This window comes from Lycorma delicatula, chromosome 2 (assembly GCF_047948215.1).
Source record: "Lycorma delicatula isolate Av1 chromosome 2, ASM4794821v1, whole genome shotgun sequence".
Lineage (NCBI taxonomy): Eukaryota > Metazoa > Arthropoda > Insecta > Hemiptera > Fulgoridae > Lycorma > Lycorma delicatula.
Window position 1 is genome coordinate 219298409 of NC_134456.1, and position 27039 is coordinate 219325447.

Genomic DNA, 27039 nt, shown 5'->3' on the forward strand with positions numbered 1-27039 from the left:
CGCATCATGGTCTTGTAAAGAAATACCATGAAGTAACATGAAAAAAAATGTTTCGCATACATAAGTTGTATAAAAAATATTTAAACACTCTCCTCACCATTTGCAACATAATCCGATAGTAGATAAATCTATTACCAGATCGTGTCGCGGGCCTTAGAACCACTGCATTCAATAAACGTAAATAAATATAGTTTTCTTTCCTGTTTTCTTTAAAAGAAACTATTTAAAAAAAAAACAATAGTTAGTTACAGTTTTTTATATTGATTGGGGGTTTAAAGTGTTTTTTGTTTTGTATTTGAGTGTAACTTTTTTTTATATTGTTCGTGTAATGTGTTGTAGTCCTTAAAACTACATTTTTAAAAATCGGTTAAATTAAAAAATTCTTTTTGAATAATGACTGTTTTCTTCTTCGTCTTCTTCGTTGTCATTTTCTTTGCGTTTCTTAGTCTTGTATAAAATAAAATAAAGAGAAGCGATATGACGCCCTCTCATATATCGATTGGTTTTAACGTAATCGAATTTTGAATTTTCATCTGTATCGTACGCGACCGTCAGCGGTTGGGTATCATCGTCACAACCATTGGTAGAACAATCTATCTCATCGTACGTCTTGAAGAAAGGTCCACCGTCCGACGCCACATTAGCGGCTACTCTTCGTTTTTCGTACGCGACAAAAATGTTTACAGCGAGTACGTTGTTTTTGCGATGCGACGTATTGAGATCTTTCAACACCGACGCTGTCAACTTCATACTCGACGATTGATTTAATTTGAACGCCTTTACGTTTCCGTCGTCACCGTAGAATCCGGAAAATAGAACCTCTTTACTGTCAATAAGCCCGATAGCTTTATCGCCGCATTCAAATTCGCAATAATACTTTTGACCACACGCGAAATCATCGTTGAAAATTATCTTCACGGTTAAGTTATCACCGTTTTTGTCGAAATCGTGTTCAGATAAATCGACAATGTATGCAAAACTGTGTTTTAACTTAAAACACATAGGCGTCAGACGTTGGTTACCGACACGTACGCGTATATCTTCTTCACTAACCGGAACCATGATGATGATGTTTACACCTCGAGCGCTTCTCAAAGAATAAACTAATTCGCTCGGTTACACTATATTTATAAGCCCATCCCCATCACAACAGCCACACTCTACTCTCTACCATTCGGAACGTCAAATTCCCCTCCCATCCCCACAACGTGGGGAAAAAACATCTGATATCCTAACAACTTCAATTTTGTATGATTTGAAACTACAATCTTTTTTGTCAATCTAACATTTTTCAAAAAAAAATTGAAAAAAGTTCTAAACCCGAATTTTTTAAACACTCTCCTCACCATTTGCAACATAATCCGATAGTATATATATGTATTACCAGATCACGTCGCGGGCCTTGGAACCACTGCATTCAATAAACGTAACTAAATATCGTTTTCTTTATTGTTTTCTTTAAAAGAAAACATTAAAAAAACAAAACAATAGTTAGTTACAGTTTTTTTTTTATTGAATGGGGGTTTAAAGTGTTTTTTGTTTTGTGTATATATGTGTAAGATTGTGTTGAATGTGTAGTAGTCCTCAATAGGACTATTGTTTTTTCTAATGCCTGCAAGACTAATCGAATACTACATAGTAAGCATTGCCGACTCCACCCTTAAATACGAGTGTTAGTTTCATGTCTAATATCGACTGGAACTCGCCCTCTTCAATAGTCGAAGAGAACCGCTTCGGTAGGAATACATTAAACGGTTGCTCCTCGCCGCTGCCTCTGACAGTAAACACAATACTCTTACTGTATTTTGTGTCTACGGTCTTCAACGCTAATATATCATACGGTTTACCAATCGTCATCGCCGTCACAGTTTTAGTTTCGGTCAGACGAACGGTTTTTGGTATTTAACCGTTCAACGAAAGTTTTTCTTGTCGATGCGTCGTCTATCATGATGTATCAGTAGTCAGCGTTAGAATGATCCTTATGCTGGTTAGGAACCGCTATTTATACTTGCTAGATGAAAAAAAAATGTTCCCCTCCTCTTAACTAACCGCAAACGAACAAGTCTGAACCTGTTTATCATCATCCCGCATCCGGTTTTCCAAGAAACAACGCAATAAATAATTGTTTTTTTATCAATTACCACATCTGCTATTCTGTGAACTGATGCAATAAATAACCGTTTCTTTTCCGTTAAACAGGAAACGGACAAGTTTGAACCTGCTTATCTACCACTTGCATTCAACTGACTCGATGTAAAAAAAATCTTAATTTAAAGAAACAATAATATTAACTGAAGAAAAAAGCTATTACACCAGATCATAGTTACAAAAATATTTCTGTTTTGTGATTGAGTTGCATTTCTACACCACCCAAGAGGTAGCAACCGGGGCGCGTTGAGATTTTTTTTGAGTGAAATCTCTCCCCGATAGGCCTACAAAACACTCTCAGCTGTAAGATGTTACAAATTTATTTTTAAGTTTTCGGTCAATCCATCGTCTTTCTTTCCGTAATATGTTAATTTCAACGAATGTCGTCTTACAACAGACATTTCGTCATCGGTAAATCTGTTTGTATATCTGGTCGGTAAATAAATGTGAAAGCAACCCAGTTCGTTTGCTACGGTGTCGTATAGTACGGCGCAAATACGATACTCGTATAAAGATGTAAATACCTTTCTCATATCCAATATCACGTAGTCTACATCGGTGTGAAGATCGGTCAGCCGTTTCCACGGTAGTTTCTTGGGAAAACAAACGTCATCGTTGAAAGCGTTAACAAACTATATGGCGTCCATCTTCACACTTGCACAGTTTACACTCAACTGATCGATTGACGACGGTGATGGGACCGTATACATACTTTTGTCGGCAATTATACTAAATAATCTATAAAGACCGTTATCATCGATGACTACAAGCGAACCGATTTTCCCATAACAGTTCATATTTATTAGCGCGTACCACATTGTACAACCTTTTTGCGTTTTCAACAATCATTTCACAGGAACAAAGGTATTTCGGTAGTCCACGTCCGCTGTAAGTTAACTTCTTACAATCGACGGTATGTATTATTTCATCGTCACAGTAAACAGAGCGGGCGACAAGCATCATAAAACAATATTTACAAATATGCGTAGCAATAAACCTCAATTCGTTAACAGAGTCGGCGAACGTGTTCATCGCTACTACGTCATCTCGCCACTACAGTGAATATAATGTCTACACAAACCGTCTACAGTATCGATTTTTAAACTGTCTAAATATTTCTGTAATCCGTTGTGAAGTTCAGCGTATGTGGCCGCGCAATTGAAATGCACTCGAACCTTATTGAAACGATCAACGTCCACACTGATACTTGTAGCGTGCGGAAACGCTGCGGATGTAAGTCTCGTTAAATGTCGCAACGATCTTACACGACGACGTGGAAAAAATCTAACTCTCCAAACCGATGCGGATATATCTACATTCATCGTTAAACTGTTAATGGCATTAAGTATTAGTTCCCTTTTAAACTCACTACGTACATTTACTATTGTCGGTTACATTTCCACACTACCCAGGAGGTAGTAACCGCGGCGCTGAGATTTAACACTTAGAGATGTAAACTCTTTTTTACATGAGTGAAATCTCTCCCCGATAGGCCTATAACACACTCGAATATTTTTTTATTTTTTTAAATTTATTTTCTCTCACAAATGTTTGTACTAGATTTATTACAAACATTACGCTATGTCATTAGGCATATTGTTCTTTCTTCGTGGAACAATAGACTCGAACGAAAGAGGAACGTTTTCCTTTATGCAGTTTCGACATCGCACCGAGTGTTGGGTCGAGTCGATCGTTTCGTTGGACCAACAATATTTGATGTACATTTCGTCGAAACAGTAGTAATAACCGTTTTTAGCCAATTCGTCTTTGTTATTAGCGTCTGTATGTTCAAAGGTACGCAGACGATCGGCTTCTCTCGCCAGATCCAACGACTTATTAGAGTACTTCAACCACTGCATGTAGAAACATCCTGTATGTAACGCACATTTTCCACTCGCATGGAGGTTGTGGTACGGACGATTTGCGATGTAATTATGTTTCGGTTTTGGTGCGTTTTCCGGTATCACGCACGTCGGAATGAAATCGTCGCAAGAATTCTGCTTTTTCCAGTCCTTTGGTGTATATCGTACCGAACTGTGAACAAAACGCCTTCATTATATCATCGCTGTATACCGCCTCACCGTAATCCCAATTGATTTTGTGAAAATTTCTCTCCAACCACCCAGCGATCCGTTTGTACTTAAACGGCATCGCAGACTTTGGATACGGTGATCGAAAGTGAAGAAGCATATAGCATTCTTCTCCGACAACAGCGAGTTCTTTGATTATAAACTCTCCGCGTTTGGCGAGAAAGCTGTGATACTCGATAACTCCTTCCATGACGACTGCTCGCTTGCGTATGAGGACCGACGTAAGTTCTTTAGACGTTTATTAAGGTGTAATTACAATTGTGGTGGGGATACCCACCATAAACGTACCAAATATTTACTGCGTGCGATCATATACGTCATCAAACGAACTGTAAATACCGTGTTTGGCTAATTCATCCTTATTCAACACCAACGGTGTTATGCACGACCCTTTGTCTTCTTGTTTTCGTCGCTCCTCTTTGACGGTACCGTCTTCTTAATGTTACGTTTTTTTCGACCTTTTATTTTAGTTTTTTTATCCGTCGACGATCGTTCGTACGGCTTATTACGCGGTTTATTTTTTTCTGTCGCCGCTGTTTTTTCTCTTTGACGTAAAAATTTTCGAAGAAGAAGATGTTTTCTTTTTTTTCTTATTAACTAATGAAGACTGATCGACGATATCGTTATTTAACGTCTCTTCAGCGATCGGTAACAACTGCTGATCGTCTGAAGAACACGACCCTCCTCCACCGTCCATGACTGGTTCTCAACTGCCGATCTGCATCATCTGTCGTAACCTTTTTTCTATACATTTGTGGTATTGGTGGGGGTTACCCCCTCCGCCTCTTCGTCCTCTTCTAGAAATCCATCAGTCAGCATCATCATGTGCATGTAAAGTTGTTAGGCAATGAGATATTGGTTGCGTTTACCTTCGGTAACACCGTTGTCTTCGCTGAAGGTAATGATGATTTTACATTCACTATGGTTTTCCTCTTCAATGCAGTTTTGTCGATGTTTACCTTTGGTAACACTATTGTCGTCGCTGAAGGTAATGATGACTTTACATTCACTATGACTTTCTTCTTCAATGCGGTTTTGTCGATATCATCGTTTAACGTTACGTTTGGCAGCACTAATGCTTTTTCTAAAGGTGACGATGTAGTGATGTTGCTAACTACATCGGCAGACAAGTTTTTCGAAGATGGTGGTGATACGGTAGCGTTACGGTAGCAGTCGATAAATATTAACGGTACACTGGCTTTGAAATCCGCCAAACTTTAAGCGGAACACTCGTCCTCCGGTTTGTTATAATAACCGGACCGAACATTTCGTACATCATATTCACATCTCCCTGTAGATTGTCGTACGGATAATACTGCGAATTCAAATACAGACGAACGTTTACCAAATCGCACATATCGAAGAGCGTCAATGATTTTGTAGCTTTATCCTTTCTGTCCGTTTGTAAACTGAATATCACGTATCTCGGTTTCTTAGTTTGCGCACATGTCTTTACCGTCCATGAATGTATGTTTGTTTGTGGTGGAGCCGGATATTCGTGGATCTGCCATGTACGAAAGGCTATCGCTAACGGTCTATCTCGTTCTATACTACCTTCAACAAATGCAATCGCATCGTATCGGCAACGTGAACATATGGAATTTTCCACGCTAACTTAGTCACTTTCAACTTCGAATTGGGCCCCTCTTTGGACGACACTAGTGCGATCCCGTCGCTAGAAGATCTAAGCAAAACCAATTCTTGTTTGACGTTCAATATTATGTGTTTGTAGTCTTCGACGAAACCCATCAGCATACGCAGCGGTACGTAGAAACAAAATCTTCCAGGGGTTTCATCCAAATCGAACTTGTCCGACGCTTTGAACTTCCACCCGAAATTTTCCAAGATATTTTCTTCGCTTTTACCCAACGAATGAATATTCTTTATCGTTGTCGTTATTCCTAACTTTTGTACGCGACACATCTTCGTACCGTTTATCTCGTATCGTATCTCCTCGAAGAGAAACGGATTCGCGTTGTTTGTTAACCACGATTCCGTTGCCTTTTTATCGCCTGTTTTAGTAGTTAACGTCCCTTCGACCATCAAATAGCTTTTATGCGGTGACGTGTACACATCCTGTTGGTGTATCGGTATCCGGATTTCATCGTTGTTGTTGTAAGTGGACGAAGCGTACGGTAGATGGATATGATATTCGTACTGTGTGATCGTGTTGTCGAACGAAACACTTTCACCGACATCTAACGTATTCGCTCCTATCGCCGCCATTACGGTTCACCAAAATTGTAAAACCAAGTTTTCGAAGAACAACACGTTACGCGATGTTAACGCTTTGGTGTTTACACGTCGACTTAACGGTTTGCGTGTCGATTCGCTACTAGTACCGCCGCTATTGTATATTAACCCCATCTATTGGCTTTCCTTTTACTTCGTTTTCCTTTGTAAATGCTATCTCACCGTAACGGTTTCACTGCGAAAATTTACCGGTTTTCCGTCTTGATCGGTAAACTTTATAGCGATCTCGTCTAAGCTCTTCGTATTCACCGGTAGATATGTTATATTCTTCGGCGATTCGATTATTTTGAAACCAGGCGGTACGCTTAGCGTGAATTCGTGCAACACGTGTCCCTCTGATCCGTTCGTATAGGAACCTCGTATAAGATTGCATTCGACTCGTACGGTGTTCACGTTGTTAATGGTGACCGGCTTCGATGACTCGTGCCATATATTCGCCGTCAGTTTAGTTTTCTCAAAGCCCAACAGCGGAGCCAAACTATATGTTGAAGTCAGATCGATCGCGGCACTGCATTTAAGTTCGCATTTTAACGTATTGTTATTCGGACGCATAAGTAAATCTAATTTGCTATTGTCTTTAAGTTCATCGCTCAAGCGTTTAGCGATATCATCAACTTCGTACGATCCGGTCGCTAGTGTCAGCGTAATCGGTTTTTGAAGTCTCTTTGGTTCAACAGTAAATGTGTTGTTGATTCCCTCTTCGACATTTGGAATCGAGTTGTATGTGGTTAAGTTTATCAACACCAATTCCCAATCACCATCAGACAAATCTAATGGCGGAAAGAATGTAGCGTGTAAGAACGACGTATTTCCACTTATGCAGAATATGTTTACCTGTAGGCTGACGAATCACGACTGAGAAATTAAAGACATAAATGTCCACAGATAACCGTGTTTATACTCTGTGTGGCGTTATAATTGAAATTTATAATCGAATCGAGTGGAAAATAACGCATCAATTCGTTAGGTAGATGCAAATTACCGAAACTATCGAAATAGTCCAAAATCCGTCCACGTTTTCTATAACATACCCAATGTGTTCCATGACCGGTACTGCGGTCAAGATTAACTTAAGGGTAGGGCTTAAGGTATAATCCCCGCTCTGGAGTGCCTGCTTTTCGTTTCATCATTTCGACAAGGCGTTTTACATTCCTTTTTGATCGTCTTCTTCGTCTTCGTACTCTTCCACCGCCGAACATTGCTTTTAACTTCATCGCGTTTGTAACCGCGAATGCCGTAACCTTTTCCGCGATACTCGAATCCTTAGCTTTAACTCTTTCCCAAGCGCTATCGGCTAATTTACGATCTGCTGCCGCTCTTCTTTCGTTATCGCTATACGTTGCGTATGCGATATAGTGTTCTTTACAACGGCGTCCAACTTGTTTACACCAGGATCGCCTCTCTTTAATCGTTTTTTTAAATTCGTCCCCGGTCCGCAGTACTGATATCCCGGAATATGTAACTCTATCTGTAATAAATCGATCCCTTTGTTTACAACCGTACCCACCACCTTTTTGACACCTTTTAATGCTTTATCGCCAATGTAAGATCCTAACGCTCCTGCTTGAGTTGTTAACAGTCCACTGCCTCGTTTAAGACTGGTTATTCGTTTAGATCTTCTCACCTTACCCTTTCGAACAGAAGAACGTTTTGACCTCCTCATTCTTGCCATGTCGGTCAGACAATGAACTTGTTTACAACATTCCAGCATCTTACATTGGATCCGTGTTCGGCAATCGTACCATATTCTTATTCACATCATCCTTCGTCGTATCTATTTTTCTCGAATTCGAGATCGGAGGGCGTATCGTATTTTTATTCACATCATCCTCCTTTTTCTTCATCGATGTCGTTGATACCGTATCTGTTTTTGAATCCGAGACCGGGGGACGTATCATATTTTTATTCACATCATCCGAGACCGGGGGACGTATCATATTTTTATTCACATCATCATTCTTCAATGTCTTATCAGTGATCGGATCAACGGCTGGAGGACGCACCGTATTTTTTGTCGCATCCTCGTCCTCCTTTGTATCTTTACTATTTAGATCTGTGTTTGCAGAATCGCTTTGGTGATGATTGTCAGTGGTTAATATACGCATAAGCGATTTTTGACTTAAATTTCTGTTAGCGTCGTCTTTAATGTTTAATAGAAATTTGTAAAACTTAAATATTGTGTCATCGTTATATCCCTTAATCGTACTAAGTAATTTTTGTATATGTAATTCCATATCGTCCACGTAGGACTTTGTAGCGAGTTCGGTGCTATTCTTAGGCATGCCAGCGTTAGTGATAACAGATTCTCTAGCGTCGACTATTTGCTTTTCATCGAAAAGTTTATTTCGTAAATAGTTGACAGTAACGACGTCCGTCTTTTCGACAGGATCACCGACTCTACATATTCGCTTTTGTGCATAATTGACTGCGTTGACATCATCTGTAAAAATCTTTGCTAAGAATACATGATTTAGATCGCTATGCATTATGTACTCTTCAGCCAACTCTTCCTTCAACTCTTCCCTAATTATATCGACATATCCTTTGGTCGCGAGGTCGGTCAACTGTTGATGCGGCATGGCGTTTGTTATAACACTTTTTTGGATATCAACAATACCGTTTTTAATCGTTAAAATCCCATTTGTCATTTTCTCTACTTATGGCTGTAGTGAGATCCATGCTCTTAACTAGTGCACCAGCATTTGCGATATTGCCTCTCGCGTTAATTGCCTCATTTTTATGGAAACGGTTTTTTAGTAAATAGTCGACACTTACGACGTTGTTTTTTCAATTGGATCGGCGATGTCGCACAATCGCCTCTTTGAAACAGGACAGTGCGTTGTTGTCCATCGATGAAACCGTCGGTAAGTATTTATTATTCAATTCGCTTTGCTTTACGAACATTTTCTTAACGTAACCAATTGTTGTACCATCGTCATCTTCAACAGGCGATCCGACGTTGCACAAACGTCTTTTTTTGATATCGAAATCTCCATCGGCGGTTTTGTCAAACGTTTCGACAATCCGAGTTGGCGGTGGTTGGGCGGTTGCACTCCCAACGCGAGAACGTCCGAACTTGTCGATACTCATCTTCAGGCTGTTTAAAATAAAATGTTCCCTGTACTACCCTCCTTTATGTATCCGCCTTCTTGCAGTTCTATGATCGAAACTATTTCGTTATTATGACCGGTATGACCCGCACGCTTCGAAGCCAATAAAAGTCGCAGTCTATCGCACAGTTCATTCGGATCGTCCCATTAAACGTAATCCGGTCTAACCGTTTTCTTCGCTCTCATCAACAGACCCGATCCGGTTATTGGACTTTCGTTGTCTTGACCGCTTTCCGACGAAAGATGCGTTCGAGGAAACAGTCTCTTGATAACATTCTTGTACTTTAATGATCGACTGGAAATTATGCGACCGGTATTTTGACTTTTATGCCTCTCAGTAGTTTCTAATATTTTCTTATAATTATTTAAATCTTTATCTACAGGATCATTGAAAAAAATCAATTGATATAAACCTTTGGAACCGCTATACGTCTTGTCGATAACTATTTTATTTCCTTTGAACTCGAGTGGTTTTTTCCGATCATCTATTGATCTTAAATGTTTTTCACTCCGTAGACGTTGTCTATTTTCTTACCTTTATCCGTTACGGCAAGATCCAAGAAATGCTTTGCACGAAAACCCAACGTTTTGGTGTCGACGGGTCTACAGGTTTGACGAACTGTTTTTCCGTCAGCGGTGTTTTAAAGAGTCTTCTCATAACCGTCGGTGTCTCTTTCACCTCCTCCTTTTCACCCACTCCCTTTGCATCCTCTTCTTTTTTAACATCGATTGATTAAGTTCTCGGAGCGGTTCGACAATAGGCATAAGATACATTTCCATAACTTGTTCCGATTCCGTTATTCCTTGCGTAATAGCGCGATGTTTTCGTTTAATCGAATCTCGTATTCTATCGATTTCCGTTACCAACTTTGCAGACGACGACGATGGCATATCGACCTCGTTCTTGTTCGACATCATGGTTACGAATGATCGGAAAACAGTCGATCACATCACCATCCTAGTTCCACCGATCTAAAGAACATTGCGTGTTTTTGGTTCTGCGTAGGAAACGTATAACATCGATTAACGAAACATTCATTCTCGTCGGACGGCGATTGGTATTGCACAATTCGCGGTAATATTGCGTCACACTCTGATCGATAGACTGTATCAACAGTTTTGTGCTTGTTTCTTTAAAGACGACGGCTCTTTTTACATTTCCACAGCGGGATATCCACAACCGTTGAGTCATCGCGTTGTGGGACCTTTGTCAAGTACCGTGTGGAAAGTCGTCTGATCGGATGACGGTCACCTTCCGAATGTAAATGCAACAGATAGCTATTCAACTACCAAAATTCGTCCGGTTTCGCGCCTGCATATTCGCACCATTTTCGCAGCAGATCTTCGTTTTGGATTTCAAACAGTTCGCGTCGTTCGTTGTACCTCAATCCGAACACATCGGCGTATAATCGCAACGTAGGTACACTTCGTTTAGAAACTCGCCGGAAAAGAGCGCCTGCGCCCTGTTGTTCACGATGTCAAACGATAATCCCCCTCGTCTCTATCGGTAATGTCTCCAGTACTTCGTCGATAAATTTTTCTCCGTAAGCTGTGTCCACAAAACATTTTCTACCGTATGATAACGCTAAGCGGTACAACCTTTTGGGCGACCTGATCGGAATAGTTCGTTCCATAATCACTGTACAACAGCTCGCTCCTTCTAGACGACTACCGTATTCCAACATGTGCATGTAAACGTTTGTGTAGTCCATAGATGGATGACGGTTCCGAAGTTCCAATAAAGGCTTTTTGTATACGAGCGGAGAGGGTCTAAATCTTGAAATAAAGTTCCATCCGTGTCGAACCGTTGTGTCGAACATGTTTTCATCGTAGATCACCAGTTCGATAGGCATCTCGTACTTGTTGCATTCTTCTAAAAATTTTAACCATATACGCTTATTGAAAATCTTGCCTTTCCTAGTAATCATCAACAGAACAAACAACGGATAGTCACGATTCATTCTTTTTACATGACGCCAGCATCGTTGGTCTTTATTTTCACAGTAGTTCACTTTACGACAAACGTAGTTGCCGCAAAACTTCTGATGGTCGCTAAAATATTTGGAACACAAGTTGTTTTGCGGGTTTTGTCTAAAACGTATCGCGTTAGCGTACGGTGTACCGTCCTCGTAGGTGTGAATGCTTGCCATTGTTACTGGTTATCGACTGATCTCTTTTACAAAAACATCGAAGCCTACTGTATATCGTCCGCCGACGATATCGCTCTCCTTATCCACAACCAAAAATCCGTGACGTTTTCTCCATGCAACGCCGCAAACTTTTAAATCGATCGAATTTCATATCGGTATTTACATGAACTTGATATATGTGACGTAAGTTGAGATCGTCTTGTTTGAGTATAAGAAGAAGATTTACGTTGTCCCTCCCGCATAAGGTGCTTCCCAGCACTGGAATATGTCTGTGTCAAATAAAAGCTGTCACTGTTGTTGTGACGTCCCATCGCAAAGTACTTGCGAATATTATGTTGCTTTTCGCAAGCTACATCGTCGAAAATCATTATAGAGTTCTGTTCCGCTTCGTCGGGCGCCATCACATGATCGTTTTCGGAAAACGCAAAATAGCCGATCTCCGGAACACCGGTTATAACTTGTTCTAGAAACATATATTTCGGTTGGTACAGGGATTTAGAAAACACGTAAATATTTCTGAATCTTAAACCGTCCGACGAGAACAAGTTGAATAGAACATTTGTTTTTCCGCAATTAGACGGTCCGCAGATAATAGATCTAATTGTATTCGGTAAAAGAGGACCATGACGAGTCCTTTTTCCCTCTCAGCTCCCGGCTCCTGTATATTCGTCGAAGTTTTCTAGCGTAATATTACCGACCTGTTGACGTTCCAACTTCATGTTTATTACTGATCAATTCACCGCCTTATGTATCTAACTGTTGTGTTTTCCGTCGAACCCTTGTCACTTTACAAATAGCTTATCGCCTTTTCTGCGTAAGACTCTCGACTAAATACACATTATCTGTAACGTTGGTTTTAGTGAGCTCGTCTGCGTAAAATTTACCACTCACCACCTCACCGTGATCGTCGATCAACGTGTAAGTGCACGGACGCGTATTATCATGTACCTTATGTACGATAAATATTTCGTTCGACCAATTTGGTAAATATCCTTTGGCGAATTTCTTTTTAAATTTGCTTATACGCACTCGATCGCCGACATTGAATTTCGGTAAAGTAGATTTTCGATAGAATACCGTATTTAATCACTGTAAAACGACGGCTTGGTTTCGCTTATTTACATCTTTCGGTTTCATTCCGATAGTGCGATGACTGGTGGTGTTGTATTTTGCGATCAATTTCGGTAGTAATTCTAACCACTTGTATGTTCCTTGTTCAATAAATTTTCTCCAAATCATCGTTTTCAGTGTTCGATTAAATCGTTCGACTATCGACGCCTTTTTATCCGAATGTGTGGAATAGTGATTTATATTGTATGAATGTAATAGCCGTTTAACCGATGGATTGTCAAACTCTGCCCAAATCGGTTTGAAAGTGACGAATCTTGAATTTATCCAAAATAGGTTTGAGGGCTTTAGCGATCTCTGTACCGGTTTTGGTTTTAATCGGAACGGCAAATGCTAGTTTAGAAAAACAATTTATCATCGTCAATATGTATCGATAGCCTTGATCTAGCGTTCGGTCCCATTTCTACAAGATCGGCTTGAAAAAGGTCAGAAGTATTCTTAAGTTCGACACGTCTTTTAATATAGTTTCGTCGAGCCTGTCGGTGAGGCTCTTTAGCTATTGACGCTTTGACGTTCATCGCTATAGTGATAAAAACAACGTAAGATGCACCTTATTTATTATTTACATTTCATCGGATAGGGATCTCAATTGATTGACAGGAACAACGCGTATGATTAGAAGCTGCAATGGTTTTATAATACGTTATGAAGCTGTTGTTCATTAAAATTTCTGTAACGTGAATTTCTAAAGTCACTTTTTCAACTCCGCCTTTTTCTAGTTGACATTTAACTTCCTGACATTGTTGACAAGATCCCGGTGTAAAACGACACACATCGGTGTAAAACGACATAAATCGGCCTGAAAGTAAACCTTTGAGACATTAAATCTTTTGAAATATTAATGGTCGGTATGGTTCTTTTTCGTGGGATTTTACACGGGAAACGTATAAATTCACGATATATCACGGTGAATGTTAGATTTCGACACTCCGCAATTAGTATTGCGGTTATTGTAACATAAATAAACTCCATTTGATGGAGCTCTCTTTAGATGTTGACGGAACGGTGTTCATTGTGATCCTAAATACATTTTGTTTGTATGGAAGGGAATATATAAGAAGGATCTTTATTTCTATATTGTTTTTTTCCCCGCCTCACCACTCTTATATCCCGGCCTTGGAACCGGCCGTATCGATAACAATGATAAATCATTAATCGATCTGCACATGTGTAGATCGGTTAAAGATTTAATGTGTCATCGATTCGGGGGGTTTAGGGTGGCCCCAAAATAAACTGTCTGTAATATGTTGAATATAAAGATTAAATTCTTAGTAATATATACTTTTAGCTCTTCTTATTTTTAATAAATAATTACACTTCATCTACTAATACAAAAAAATAAAACGCATTGAATTAAATGCAATTTTAACTGTTATTATCTTGTAGAAATAATTTAGTACAAAAAAAGAAATTGCACGTTACAAATTATAAATATGGTGGTTCTTTTATTTCCCCTTTTATTTTCTATTGCGGATGAAATTATTAAAAGAAATAATATTTTAACTGTTAGATAGCGACAAAGAAGAAACTGTATGTTGCAATAAAAATGTAACATATATTATTTTTTATTATAATGGGGTTATATATAGTGCGTTTATCTCCCCATTCTTTTCTTTCATGAGAACCACATGCAATTAAACCAACTGCACAGTCATACCTCTCTCTTTTTTTGCATTTTAACAAATAAATTATTTCTCTTGAAAACCGCATTCCAATTAAAACAACTGCACAGTCATATCTCTCTCTTTTTACTTACATTTAACAAAGAAATATTCTTTCTCTCTTTGTTTTGATGCATGTAAAATTATATTTATTAACTGTATATAAGAGAAAAGGATAGACTATTGATTTTCCATCTCTTTTTTGCGATTAAACTACATTTCATTATTTTTTTTATTCAATTAAAATTACATATAACTAATGTATTATGTGTGTGTGTATAGAATGGTATACTCTTTTATTTGCGATTAACAAAGACAAGAAATATATATACATAAAACATTTTCTATCTTCTACTCAATTATTTATATATTAGCTGCGCGTAACATAATTTTACATTAGTTTTGCGTTTACATATTATTAGTTTTGTGCTGAACTGATTTATTATTATTCATTAACTTATTATTTATTTATTTGTATATCTTGTGTTGATCTGTATTACTATTCGATATGTCTGGTGGTGAAGATACAGACTCAAGGGAGATAATAGCTGGGATCGTGGACATTGCACGTTGTGGTGCGCGTTTCGATCGCAATCGCGATTATCGCGTAGAAACGTTTTATAGTGTGGTGGACTTGGTGCATTGTCTCCACTGTCTGAAAAGACAGTGTGTAATGTACATTAGGGCCAATGAGGATTTGGCGGAGGTCCAACGACTGGCGGAGGCAATGGCGCCACCACCATAACCAGCACCACCTCCAGCACCAGCGGCTGTACTAGCGTCAGCACTACCGGTAGCACCATCACCATCTGCCACTGGCAGGCGCCGACCTCACCGTTGGCGCGTTCGTTAAAGTACATGCCGGCGTCTCCTCCGACGTCACCGTTGGCGCGTTCGTTGGAGTACACGCCGGCGTCTCCGCCGCCGTCGGCAAGACGACGCCGACTTAGTGATGTGGCAGCGCAGTTGAGGGCACAGTTGACAGCACGTGGAAGAGGGATGCTGAGACCAAGCGAGGAACACGTCCGTCGAAGAGTGTTCGCACGTCGACTCTCGCTTCACGAAGCGGTGATCACACAGGTGAGGACTACATCTACCCTATTTGTATGTCAAATAGGGTAGTTGTAGCATTAACATCTTGTGACCACCGCTTCTGTGAAGTGTGTGCTGTTAGAGTCCTTATGGACTCTCAACGATGTGCGCTCTGTCGGCGGATATAAAGTTCGTATCGTCAACTGCAAACCGGGTATGTATTAGTATATTGTTTTATATTTATTATTCATTTTTTTATTTTATAATTCATGTTTTATATATATTGTATTTATTTGTTAGCTAGTGATTGGAAATTACGATGAGTGGGGTGACAAAGTGTTATGTTAAGTGGTGGAGGGGATATTCAGTCACGTATTGCATATATATATTTATATAGTACACCAAAAAGTGAGACATTATTCACTTATTACATCACCATGCCGGCTCCGTCGTTAGCGTACCTTTCATGGATGGCGATCATAAGGAATTATTTACGATCGTTACCCGAGAAGAAGCGAGAGGAGGACGAAATGAAGGATATGCTTCGGCATATATTTCGGACGTCCTCCATTAAGGACGATGCGGGGCCGGAGTTGTGGAAGATAGGAGAACCACAATAAACCGGTTACAGCTTTTTCAATTGGGAATTACATTCACCCCATCACCCATCACGGACATAATAGATTCTTTTTAGTTTAGCGAAATAAGAAGAAGTTTAAAGACGATGGTTATGATCACCAAATCGCGTCCCGAAGGTGAATGTATACATATACCGTATTATGATGTACGTTTACCATGGGACCGATTTGGTCGTTATAATCGAATACGTCTTAGTACTGAATGGTGCTAACCATCCAGTCCTACTAAACGTAGTCGTTACCGCTCTTCGGTAAACATAAAGAATCTATGGAAGAGTACTTCGTGGAGTATTGACAGTGACAGTGAGTAAGTAGATGAGTTTTTTTGTTAAAATAAGAAATACACATCAATTCAATTAAGAAAAATTTTTTTTATTTTTTTCCTACGTTGTATATATTTAGATACAATAAATACTTTTTTTTATTTATGTTTATAACATCTATTTACATGTTGTTTTTTTTAATAACTACATTTTTTAAATATATTATTCTTATATTACATGTTTTTTAATAACTACATTTTTTAAGTATTTTTAATAAATACATTCTGTTATACAATATATATATTACATACTTTACATATTTTTTTTTCTACAATAAATACAATATATTTTTTAAGTATATAATTCTTATATTACATTTTTTTTCTACAATAAATACATTAGTATATATAATTTTTCACATTTATGTGTATATTACATGTATTTACAGTTTGTTTTTTAACTTTTGATTGTAAAAAAGGCAATAATTAAAATAAATAGTTGTGACCGTGGGATATGAGGTCATCGTGATCGATTCTTGGTCTCTTTAGATGGTTTGGGTTATCGGAGGTTTGGGGCGGTTTACGTTTAGTTTTATTTACACTGTAATGACCGTATGGAACTGTTTTATCTTGTTTTGTAAAATGAATCGTTTGTTGTCGTACGGTGAAAGCGACTTCTTAGACTGATGACTGGAATGGATATTGTGCAAAGTGCTTCTGATTCCGTACGCACTTGTGTACGTAACCTTATCTTTAAAAAGACTTTGTTTATACAGATCGTGTCTAAGATCATTTGCAATTGATACTCTAGGAATACCCTTTGAAAAATTCTTCTCCTTCTTGTCGAATTCGAGAATGCTATACATCTTAGCACGAAGACCGACAAACTCACGAATAGCTCTTCCATTCATCTTGTCCTAAAAATTTACCAAGGCGTTTCTTATTGGTATTTCTATAACACATGTGATCGCGGGGGTAGTCTGAAGTATCGAACCGATCTATATCATGAAGGATATCGTCGTAAACGTCATCCGTCACGATATGATACATCAGACTATCCGGATCGGTCATTAGAAGCTTTATGTTATCACCGTACTTTTCAACCATGTAACAATAGTGGAATTCGTACATTATCGCCTTACTAATGTCCAATACGGTAAATCCGATGTATATAGGACGATTGAGGAATATTTCCATTTTCTTCAGACTTACTCCTACAACACCTTTGTTATAGATGTACCAAGCTTTAACTCTCGGTTTCGCTATCACCTTATCCAATTTACGCTCGTTAGAGATCAGGTGGAAGTCTATTCGGTTAAGAACGTTTTCCAATGACTTACCGTACACCGCGTTATTCATTATCTCAAAGAAGTCTTTTTCAAAACTGTTTCGCGCTTGTGCATGCATTTTGGTATGGAAATCGATGTACGGTTTCAACCAAGGCGATTGGGAGAATTCCAGAACTCTGTGAACCTGTTTCACGTTCAAACCAAGACGAGCGTACAGTTTTATATTTCTGTAGTGTACGACATAGCGTTCTTTGTCGTACAATGTTGTCATAAATTTATTTACGGTACATCTTTGTACATCCTTCAAATAAGGAGACAACATTTCGTCGGATGGTACTAGTCGTTCGGACGCAAGAGGGTAATCCTTAATGCGATCGTGTAGGTGTTGCGGATACTCGAGATCCACTTCCAATATATAACCCTTTTCTCCACGATCGTTAACATTGTTGATGTCTAGATTGTTAATCTCTTCACTACTCAACCACCTAAAATTGGCATATGGTAAGGGTTAAACCATGGCTGACCCGTAAAGATTGTTCCAGTCATAGTATTGAACCCAGGACGTGGGTTCGGATGGGTCATACTGATCAGGAATGTTTGGATTGTTTGCCTTGGCATATCTGTTTGAAATCATGGCTACACCATCTCGTGTACCTTTTTCAACAATCAGATGCATATCTATGTCGGTCAACAGTTCCAATTTATGTCGGGTGAATTTTAACATGGCATTCCACGTGAAATTGGGTTGGGGGGTTGGAGTAAAAGTGACAGGGATCCAAACCGTAATATTTTGCATAGACATATTCCGAATGTTTTCAAACACGTCCGCCAACAATAGTACGTCGCTAAGAAGGTACAGATCATGGTAATCGCCTAACATATTACAGTCAAACGTTTCCCACACGTTTTGGGCATGGGTGTAATCGTCGTCTGTTATGTTCTCTCTTCTTAGCGTGCTGTAGAATGATGTCTGCGGTGGAAGTTGGGTTTCGAAAAACTTGTTTACATGGGTCATGTATTCGTACGGGTAGACGCCTTTTCGGATTAAGCAATCCCTTTTTGCTTGTAGCGGGAAGCAAGCGGTGAGTGTTTTAAAAACAACGTCTTTGTTCTCACAATCTTTTACTACATTTTCTACGAGTTTTTCGAGGGACGACGGAAGGAATTGTAAAGAGTCCAAGAATCTCAATGGTCCGATGGACAGTGACTGTAATCGCTCGGACGTGTTGGCGATACAGTTTATTTTGTGTTGATCTTTGTATTTCCCCAAAGCTTGAACTATATGGTGACTATCGTATCCGCGGAGGTTATGAAAAAATACCGGAATATTCTGAGTGCGTTTACAATTTAAATTACACTCGTTATGACATGCACCGAGAAACCGTCCTGTGGTATGCGAGTGATGACGTACACGGTCGTCGTTCAACTCACAATGACAAAGAAAACACTCGGTAGCTCTTTGAAATGTTTCCATGTCTTCGGGTGTCATCCCCATCGGTTTTTCGGTAGTCATAATTTCGAGCAATCTATCGGCATGTGCAACCAGTTCATCCACCGTCTTTCCAACGATATCTTCACCATCGGTTCTCGCTCGGTAGAATATAGGACCTTCACAAATCTGCCCTTCCTCATCAACGATCACATAGGTGTAACCGGACGGAAGATGATGAGCTACCTTATCGATAAAACTAGTGCAGGGTTTAGGAGTGGCGGTGTCCATTGGATGTACAAATGATTCAAAGTCTGCATACACCGTATACGGAACGCGAAGAGTGGACGAATAGTCCCTAAACTTCATTATGTATTCTTTTTGTTTGTACGGGTTGGGTAGCCTTACCCGTTGTGCACCGTGTCGCTAACACTCGATCAGATGTTTGTCTAGACTTCGTGCGGCGACACGTGGGTTTGATGAACTAAAGCGGTGCAAACAGTAAGAACAGTATTTACTGCTACAGTGAGTCTTTGTGAGACTTGAAAGGAGTCGAGATAGTCCGTTTTTACCTGGTTTGGTATTAATCAGACAATGAAATTTTTCTTTCGTCTCCCCTGTAAGCAGCAATAGGTGTAAGCAGTTGTCACGATAGTGATTTTCGGTAACGCGCACCGGATAGACACGATCGTTTTCCTCCTCATACCCGTAGTCATTGACGCTTTTTGAGGGATTTAACATCTTGAAGCGATCAATATCTCTTATTTTTATGGAGTATGATATCCCAGTCATATTAATATCACGCTCGTACCTAGCATACCAACTCCAACGTTGTTACGACCTGGTTGGTCATGGAGGTATGCTAACACAGACCAAAGAAAACATTTCTGGTCATGTGGATTCTTTACGTTAATTATTGCCTCCCTTTTTACTAATTTGTCCGGAGTACGTATAAAGGAAGAAGAAGCACCATATAGTGGACGGTAACGAACAATATTAAGATCTAAAGAAATAATTTTATGCATTACCCATCCGCTACCGTTGTTGATGAAGTTCGTCAACGTCTCTATGATTTTTTCGACTGACTCCGTCCACTGTTCATCAACAACGTCGGTGTTCTCCTCCATATTTACGGTAGTTTTCGGCTTTCCGTACAAATATACTTTTGTATATGCCGTCTCTACTCCACCTTCGAGAGGCGTTTGCTTTGTTAGTTCGAAATTTGCCGCAACGTACCTGTAAAAAAATTAAAAAAAGTATTAGTATGTTTACAACTATATATTTTTTTCTTTACAGCTGTAAAATAAAAACATATTGTTAATATAACAAACAATAATTGATAATTGTAAATAGTTACATAATTATCATTTTACGTTGCCGTCGAAACGTCTACCTTCTTTCTTCAAACGGTTTAGGATATCAGTCTGGTATCGTTGAAGTGTTGACAGAAGGTATAGCTCATCGAACTCAGTTAGGTCCCATCGAAGACGGATGACGTTATTATTGAATGCACGGACGACGACTGAATTAGATTGCATTTTTTTATGATTTCTAACAAACAAACAAAAATATTTATAGTAACATATGTTTTTTTAGATAAACTTAATAGTAATTATTTTTTTGTTTGTGTGTTTCAGTGATGATGACGATTGGTGATGGAAAATAAAGATATATTTATTCGTTTTTTTAATTATTATTTTGTATTTATTCGTTTTTATTATTTTTTTATATTATTATTAAATTTCTTTTTTTCTACTTGTTTTAAATTGTTTTTTATCATACCATGTCATATTTAAAAAAAATAATTCTTATGTATTTAGACTTACCTAAACAGCACTCTTGCAAATAACACTCTTGTAAAATAGTATTTTTCTTACAATCTATGTTCACTCTTCTAGATAAAGATTTTGCAAATAGTATTTTTTTTTTTACAATCGACGTTCGTTCTTCAAAATAACGCTTTCACAAGCAAATAATACTAATACTTTTTTTACACACGATGTTGACTATTCAACAGTTAGTGAAAAAATGACTAAATGTTGCGAATGCTTTATATATACACGTGGAAGGAACTGATTAAACAAAAAAGATGTAACCATTTTCTTTAATTATCCATTTTAATCCGACTCAGCCGGTTGTTAACTAGTGTGAACTGGTTTAATGCGGCTGTATACATCAAGTCGAGCAGGTGGTGGGTACTGGGTTTCAGACATTGTGATTGGTGGGCAGCGTGGCAGGTGAAACAAAAAAAATGACTCCACCTAAACTAAAATCATTATGTCATTTATTCAGTTGAGCGTTGGATCGTGCACGGTAAATGTTGTCGTCGTCGACCGCGACTTATATACAACTTATTTCGCTATATAATTTAGTACGGTTACAACCATCATTAGCACAATATTCAGACCAGGACTCATTTCTTTGGAAGCCAGAGCTTCTCTGTGGATCATTCAATGTATCAAAATATACTGTTGAAATTTTTGTTTCACAAGTACTTTTATACTTGGAATCTTCCAGACATTGAATGAGCACTATCAGTGCATATTCAGATGCAATTTTTCCATTCTATGTTTGCCTCATTTATAAAATCATTTAAGATAGTAAATAATGTGAATGCTATTACTTTGAGTTCTATTGGTTTGGAGAAAAGTAATTTTCTACTGTTAACATACCATCACAAAATTAAACACAGGCAATGAAATGAGCACTTTTATTGCTATCTGTTGCCTTCTCGAGCTGAATTGAAATATAATTTGTCACGCAACTTCCTGAAAAGCTGATAGTGTACATCTAAAGCTATATTACCAATTGGCGAGTAACAGTATCATTGATTTATTTGATAGAGGTATGGACTGCAATTGTTTAGTAAAATTCCCTCCAAACATAATTTCTGCAATCTCAATTGCAGCTGGCAAAGTAAGCTCTTCACCAATGACATGAGGCTTTTTACTTCTGGCTATTTTATATGAAACTTTGTAAGAGGCAAATAAAGCGTTTTTATTCATGAAGTTTTTTTAAAAATGATGTTTGCCTTTCATATGATTTTAATTTTAATTTGAAGAATTTTTGGGGTTTGTTAGCATAGTCACTATGAAGCATTTCCAAATGTCATTACAGTTTATTAGGTTTCATGATACAATCTGCTGCCAAAAGTTTTGAGCAAATGACACACGACGGGTCTTTTTTCTTCATTTACTTCAGTACTGGTAAACCCAAAATTTAAGTAGTCTTGAGAATATGTTCTTGATTTTATTTGGAATCAAGGACATATTCTATTTTATGTTGTTTTTTTTTTAAACATGCTCATCTGTGCACTTATCGATGATTCAGTATTGTCTAATGCTCACTTACACCCACCCACTGAAAAATTTATCCATGATTCCATATAAATCTACTGCCGGGAATATTTAATACCATGAATTGCAATTAACATGCAAATTAGAACATACACATTCATGATAGATTCGATTGCGATATAAGGATCAACTAGACTGAGACTGGCTGGACTTGAACGAGGTGCAGCATTTATACATGTTTGTACAGACAGTCGTGCATATGTTTTAAAATGTTTGAGACAAATTGGAACTTCTCGTTAAGCTGCAAGAATGTCCGATGTGGTGGACATAAGACAGAGAGCAATAGAGAGGCATCAATTCTGGTTTTGTCAATTCAGCGTATCAGTGGTGCCAAATATCAATGAATTTACTTATTCATGGTAATTGGTAAGGTTTGTAATTAAGGTCGTAATGTAGGTATAGCGTCAAAATACTCAAAATACATTATTATTATATGAGAAGGGAGTGCGATGAAAATTATGATTGAAAATTGGGTCACAAATACTGGAAGGTTGAAGAAACGCTGTCTTTTGTTTAAAGAGGCAGGGAAAACAACAGATAAGCTTATACCAAAATTGGAAGTCTGTTATTGGCCTGCTAAAAATGTCATTGCAATCTGGATAAATTTTCCAATCAAATTAGCAAAGTTAATCCGGGTATTTAATTATATTAGTCTTATTCACTTTAATGTTACTTTTTCTTCCAGTTGAATTGAAAGTGAATTGTTATTGAATTCTTATTGCATTCTTATTGCTTACACCCAAAAATAATAATAATAATAATAAAGTGAACTTATAGTAAAATCTTATTCAGTGTATAACATCATTATGTTCTTATCTTGAAATTTTTTACACACACACATACACACACATGCTCACTTGTTTACTTTCTCACACACATAAAATTTTTTTGTTTATTGCTTTTTCCACTTCCTTTCTGCTGTTTTTGTTTTGAATTGTGTTATTTTACTTTTGAAAGTATAGTTTGTTAGTAAAATTGAACCCATTGAACCCCCACTATAATTTATTGTTATATTTAATTTTATTTACTTGTTTCTGTTTTCATATAAAACTAACTTAAAAGTTTGCTTTAGTCCTTTTTCAGTTGAACCGCAAAAAACAATGATTGATGCTGGGAATTCTGTAAAAATTACTCTTAAACTTTTTTCTACATGTATTGGAGATTTTTCAGATACACTCATTGTAGTTCATGAAAACGGTAATTTATCATTAAACATTAATCTATATTTGTATGGCTAATCACTACGAGGTGTGATAAAAAAATACAGTGAATGAATTTTTATAGCGGCAACTGCCGATGCTACATCCATATGCTGTTTTGTCCAATAGCGTGATCAACTGAGACAGGCAGGGACAAGTTGTAACACGTTTGATCTTGCCAATCAGCTGCGAGAGCCGCTAGAATGAGGTTGTGTTTATCGTGTCTGTCGCGCAACATGGATTTTGAACAACACATTAACATTAAGTTTTGTTTTAAGTTGCAAAAGAGTCCCAAAGAAGCTCACGAAATGTTAGAATCGGTGTTTGGCGATAATGTGGTAACTTTGAAGACTGTGTACAAGTGGTATGACCGATTTAAAAATGGAAATGAATTCTGTTGAAGACGAGCAGCGTGCAGGACGCCCAGTAACCTCAAAAACAGTTGAAAATGTGCAAAAAGTGAAAACAATGGTTTGTTCAAACAGGCGAATGATTATTCGAGAGCCATCGGAAGACCTTAACATCTCGTACGGATCCATTCAAAGCATTTCAACTAATGAATTGCAAATGAGACAAGTGAGCGCAAAATTTGTTTCCAGACTTTTGAGTGATGAACAGAAGGAAAACTGTATGTCAATTTGGACAGAGTTGAAGGGTCGTCTTCATGCAGATCCGGACTTCATGGCCAAAATTGTAACTGGAAATGAAAGTTGGGTCTATGGCTATGACCCTGAGACCAAAATGCAGAGTTCCCAATGGAAAACCAGTTCATCTCCTCGCCCTAAAAAGGCACGTCAGTCAAAATCCAACATCAAGGTCATGCTCGTTGTTTTTTTCGATAGTGAGGGCATAGTGCGATCAGAGTTCATTCCAAGGGGACAACTGTAAACTCTGAATTTTATAAGGGTGTACTGCAACATTTGCGAAACAATGTACGAAGAAAGCGACCAGAAAAATGGACCAATGGCTTCCTTCTTCACCACGACAACGCGCCACGTCACACCTCGCTTCTCATTCACGAGTTTTTGGCCAAAAAAAGTGTTCCTGTCTGTCCACATCCTCCATACTCACCGGATTTAGCACCATGCGACTTTTGGCTCTTCCCAAAAATTAAAACTGTGCTTAAAGGAAAACGTTTTGACACCATTGCTGACATTGAGAGGGCCATGACCGAGCAGCTGAAAGCCCTTCCAAAAGACGCCTTCCAGAAATGCCTCCAGTCATGGAGTCAACGTTGGGATAAGTGCATTGCTAGCCAAGGGCAGTACTTTGAAGGAGATTAAATCGAATTCTATGTAACCTTATTACTTTTTTAATAAAAAATTATTCACCGTATTTTTTGATCACACCTCGTATGTTAATGTTACTTAATTCCTTCAATAACTAGTAAGAGTGAAATAAATGGCTACTGCAGTTAAGTGCATCTGTACTATAGCTTGGGCTATAGTACAATATATATAAATATATTATATTGAATGGAGTCCATTAAAGAATGATGGAAAGAGTTTTAAAATTAATTGGAAACTGGAGAAGTTTTTAGCAAAATTTCATGTAAAGAATTATGTTAGCGAGCCTTGTATTAAGGCATTCTATTTTTTTCTCCTAATCTGTTTCACTGTCTTAATCGACTACTTTCATTGCCTCTTTTGTTTCATATATGTCACCTCTAATATCACCTTGAGATATTTTTAATTTATTTGCTGTGTTTTATCTAAAATATACCTCATCAGCCACATTTTTATTGATTTTTTTTTGGCCATGTATGAACTGTACCATGTGTGTTAGCTGCACTATTGTATGTATATAGTTTCTTAATTTTAATTACTAACAGGATGCATATATAATTACTAACAGGATTACTAGCATATAATAGACATATGTGCCAAAGGTGAACAGATGACTAAGAATTTGAATATAATAATGTCTTCGCAGAGAGCTCCAAGACCCTCTAAGCGAAGGGCGATAGCGTCCACAGTGACATCCATGATGTTATATGCAGTAGGGTTAAAAGAAATTTGAACAGACTGGTTAGTACTCATAGGAGGCTGTTGCTGAGGGTTGTTTCAGCTTACAGGACGGTCTCCTATGAGGCATTGTGTGTGTTGTCTGGGGTGCCACCAATAGACTTAATAGCCCTAAATAGAGTCGAGAGGGCACAAGGCCTCGAAGCAAATGAAGCAAAAGATAGACTTAGACATAGATGGCAAAATAGATGGCCGGAGGATGGACCAGCCAGACGCACGAAGGAGCTGATTCCAGATCTTGCACTATGGTTAGACAGGAAACATGGTGAGTTAAATTATCATATCACGCAGTTTTTTTACAGGTCATGGCAATTTCAATGAGTACCTCCATCGTGTTGGAAGAAGGCCAGGTCCAGAATGTATGTACTGTGAGAGAATTGATAATGCAGAACACACATTTTTTGCTGCGAGAGGTGGGCAATTAAAAGGAGGAACTGTGTCATAATAGGTATGAGCCCAGCAGTGGTCCTAGAGCACATGTTGAGGAGCGAAATAAACTGGAAGAAGGTTACGGAATTTATAGTAGCAGTATTAACAGAGAAGGATATAGATGAAAGGCGACTAGGTTACTAGTGTAGAATAGGGTAGGATGGACAGCCTCAGTGGTGAGAGACGGCACGCTGAGGTGTGTCGTTCTCAATGATCCACTGAGGACTCCAAGGGTTTAGATAGGTTCTGATGAAGAAGAAGAGTAAGAGAATACCCGGTGCCACGTTACGGCTATTCAAGGTATGTTGTGGTTTCCAAATGGGCAAACAGAAAATCACTCAAAAGAGCTGACACCGGCGAGCCAACCTGCCATGCCGGATGTTCAGCCGGTAGGCGGAGAGGCTCGTTAGAGTTTACCAGACACTCCCCTGGCGCAATACCAACCAGTCGAACCGGCCCAGGGGAGTAGAGTGAATAAAAAAAAAAAAAAAAAAAAGAAGAAAAAACGATGCAAAGAGAGTTATAAAAAAAGACAAATTCTCTTTAAAAATTTTGGGAATCTCGGCTGTCAAAAAAAAAAAACTATTCTGTGTTAATATAAAATACAGTATAGACCTTATACTAACTTGTGCAGCTGTTTTTCATTGTGAATCACTAAAAAGTGACAGTATTGTAAATACAAGTTGAACAACCATGCTGGTTTGGAAGTGGTATAAATGTTCATTGGCGAACAATCATTATGTGGTTATAAGACACAATCTATGTGTGTTATAGCCAAAAGAAAAGAAAGGATTGCACATTTGTGTGTGCGTGTGCATGCATGTGCATGCATGGGTGTGGG

The 27039-nt window shown here is 38.3% G+C and overlaps 1 protein-coding gene across 1 annotated transcript in view; it reads left to right on the plus strand.

Annotated features, from left to right (window-relative positions):
• The window catches only part of LOC142320373 (hydrocephalus-inducing protein-like), an 83814-nt gene that overhangs the window by 17342 nt on the left and 39433 nt on the right, over positions 1-27039 (plus strand). Inside the window, exon 6 of the mRNA XM_075358080.1 lies at positions 23619-23743. Within this exon, the coding sequence (XP_075214195.1) occupies positions 23619-23743 (125 nt within the window). The remainder of the gene's footprint in view (positions 1-23618; positions 23744-27039) is intronic.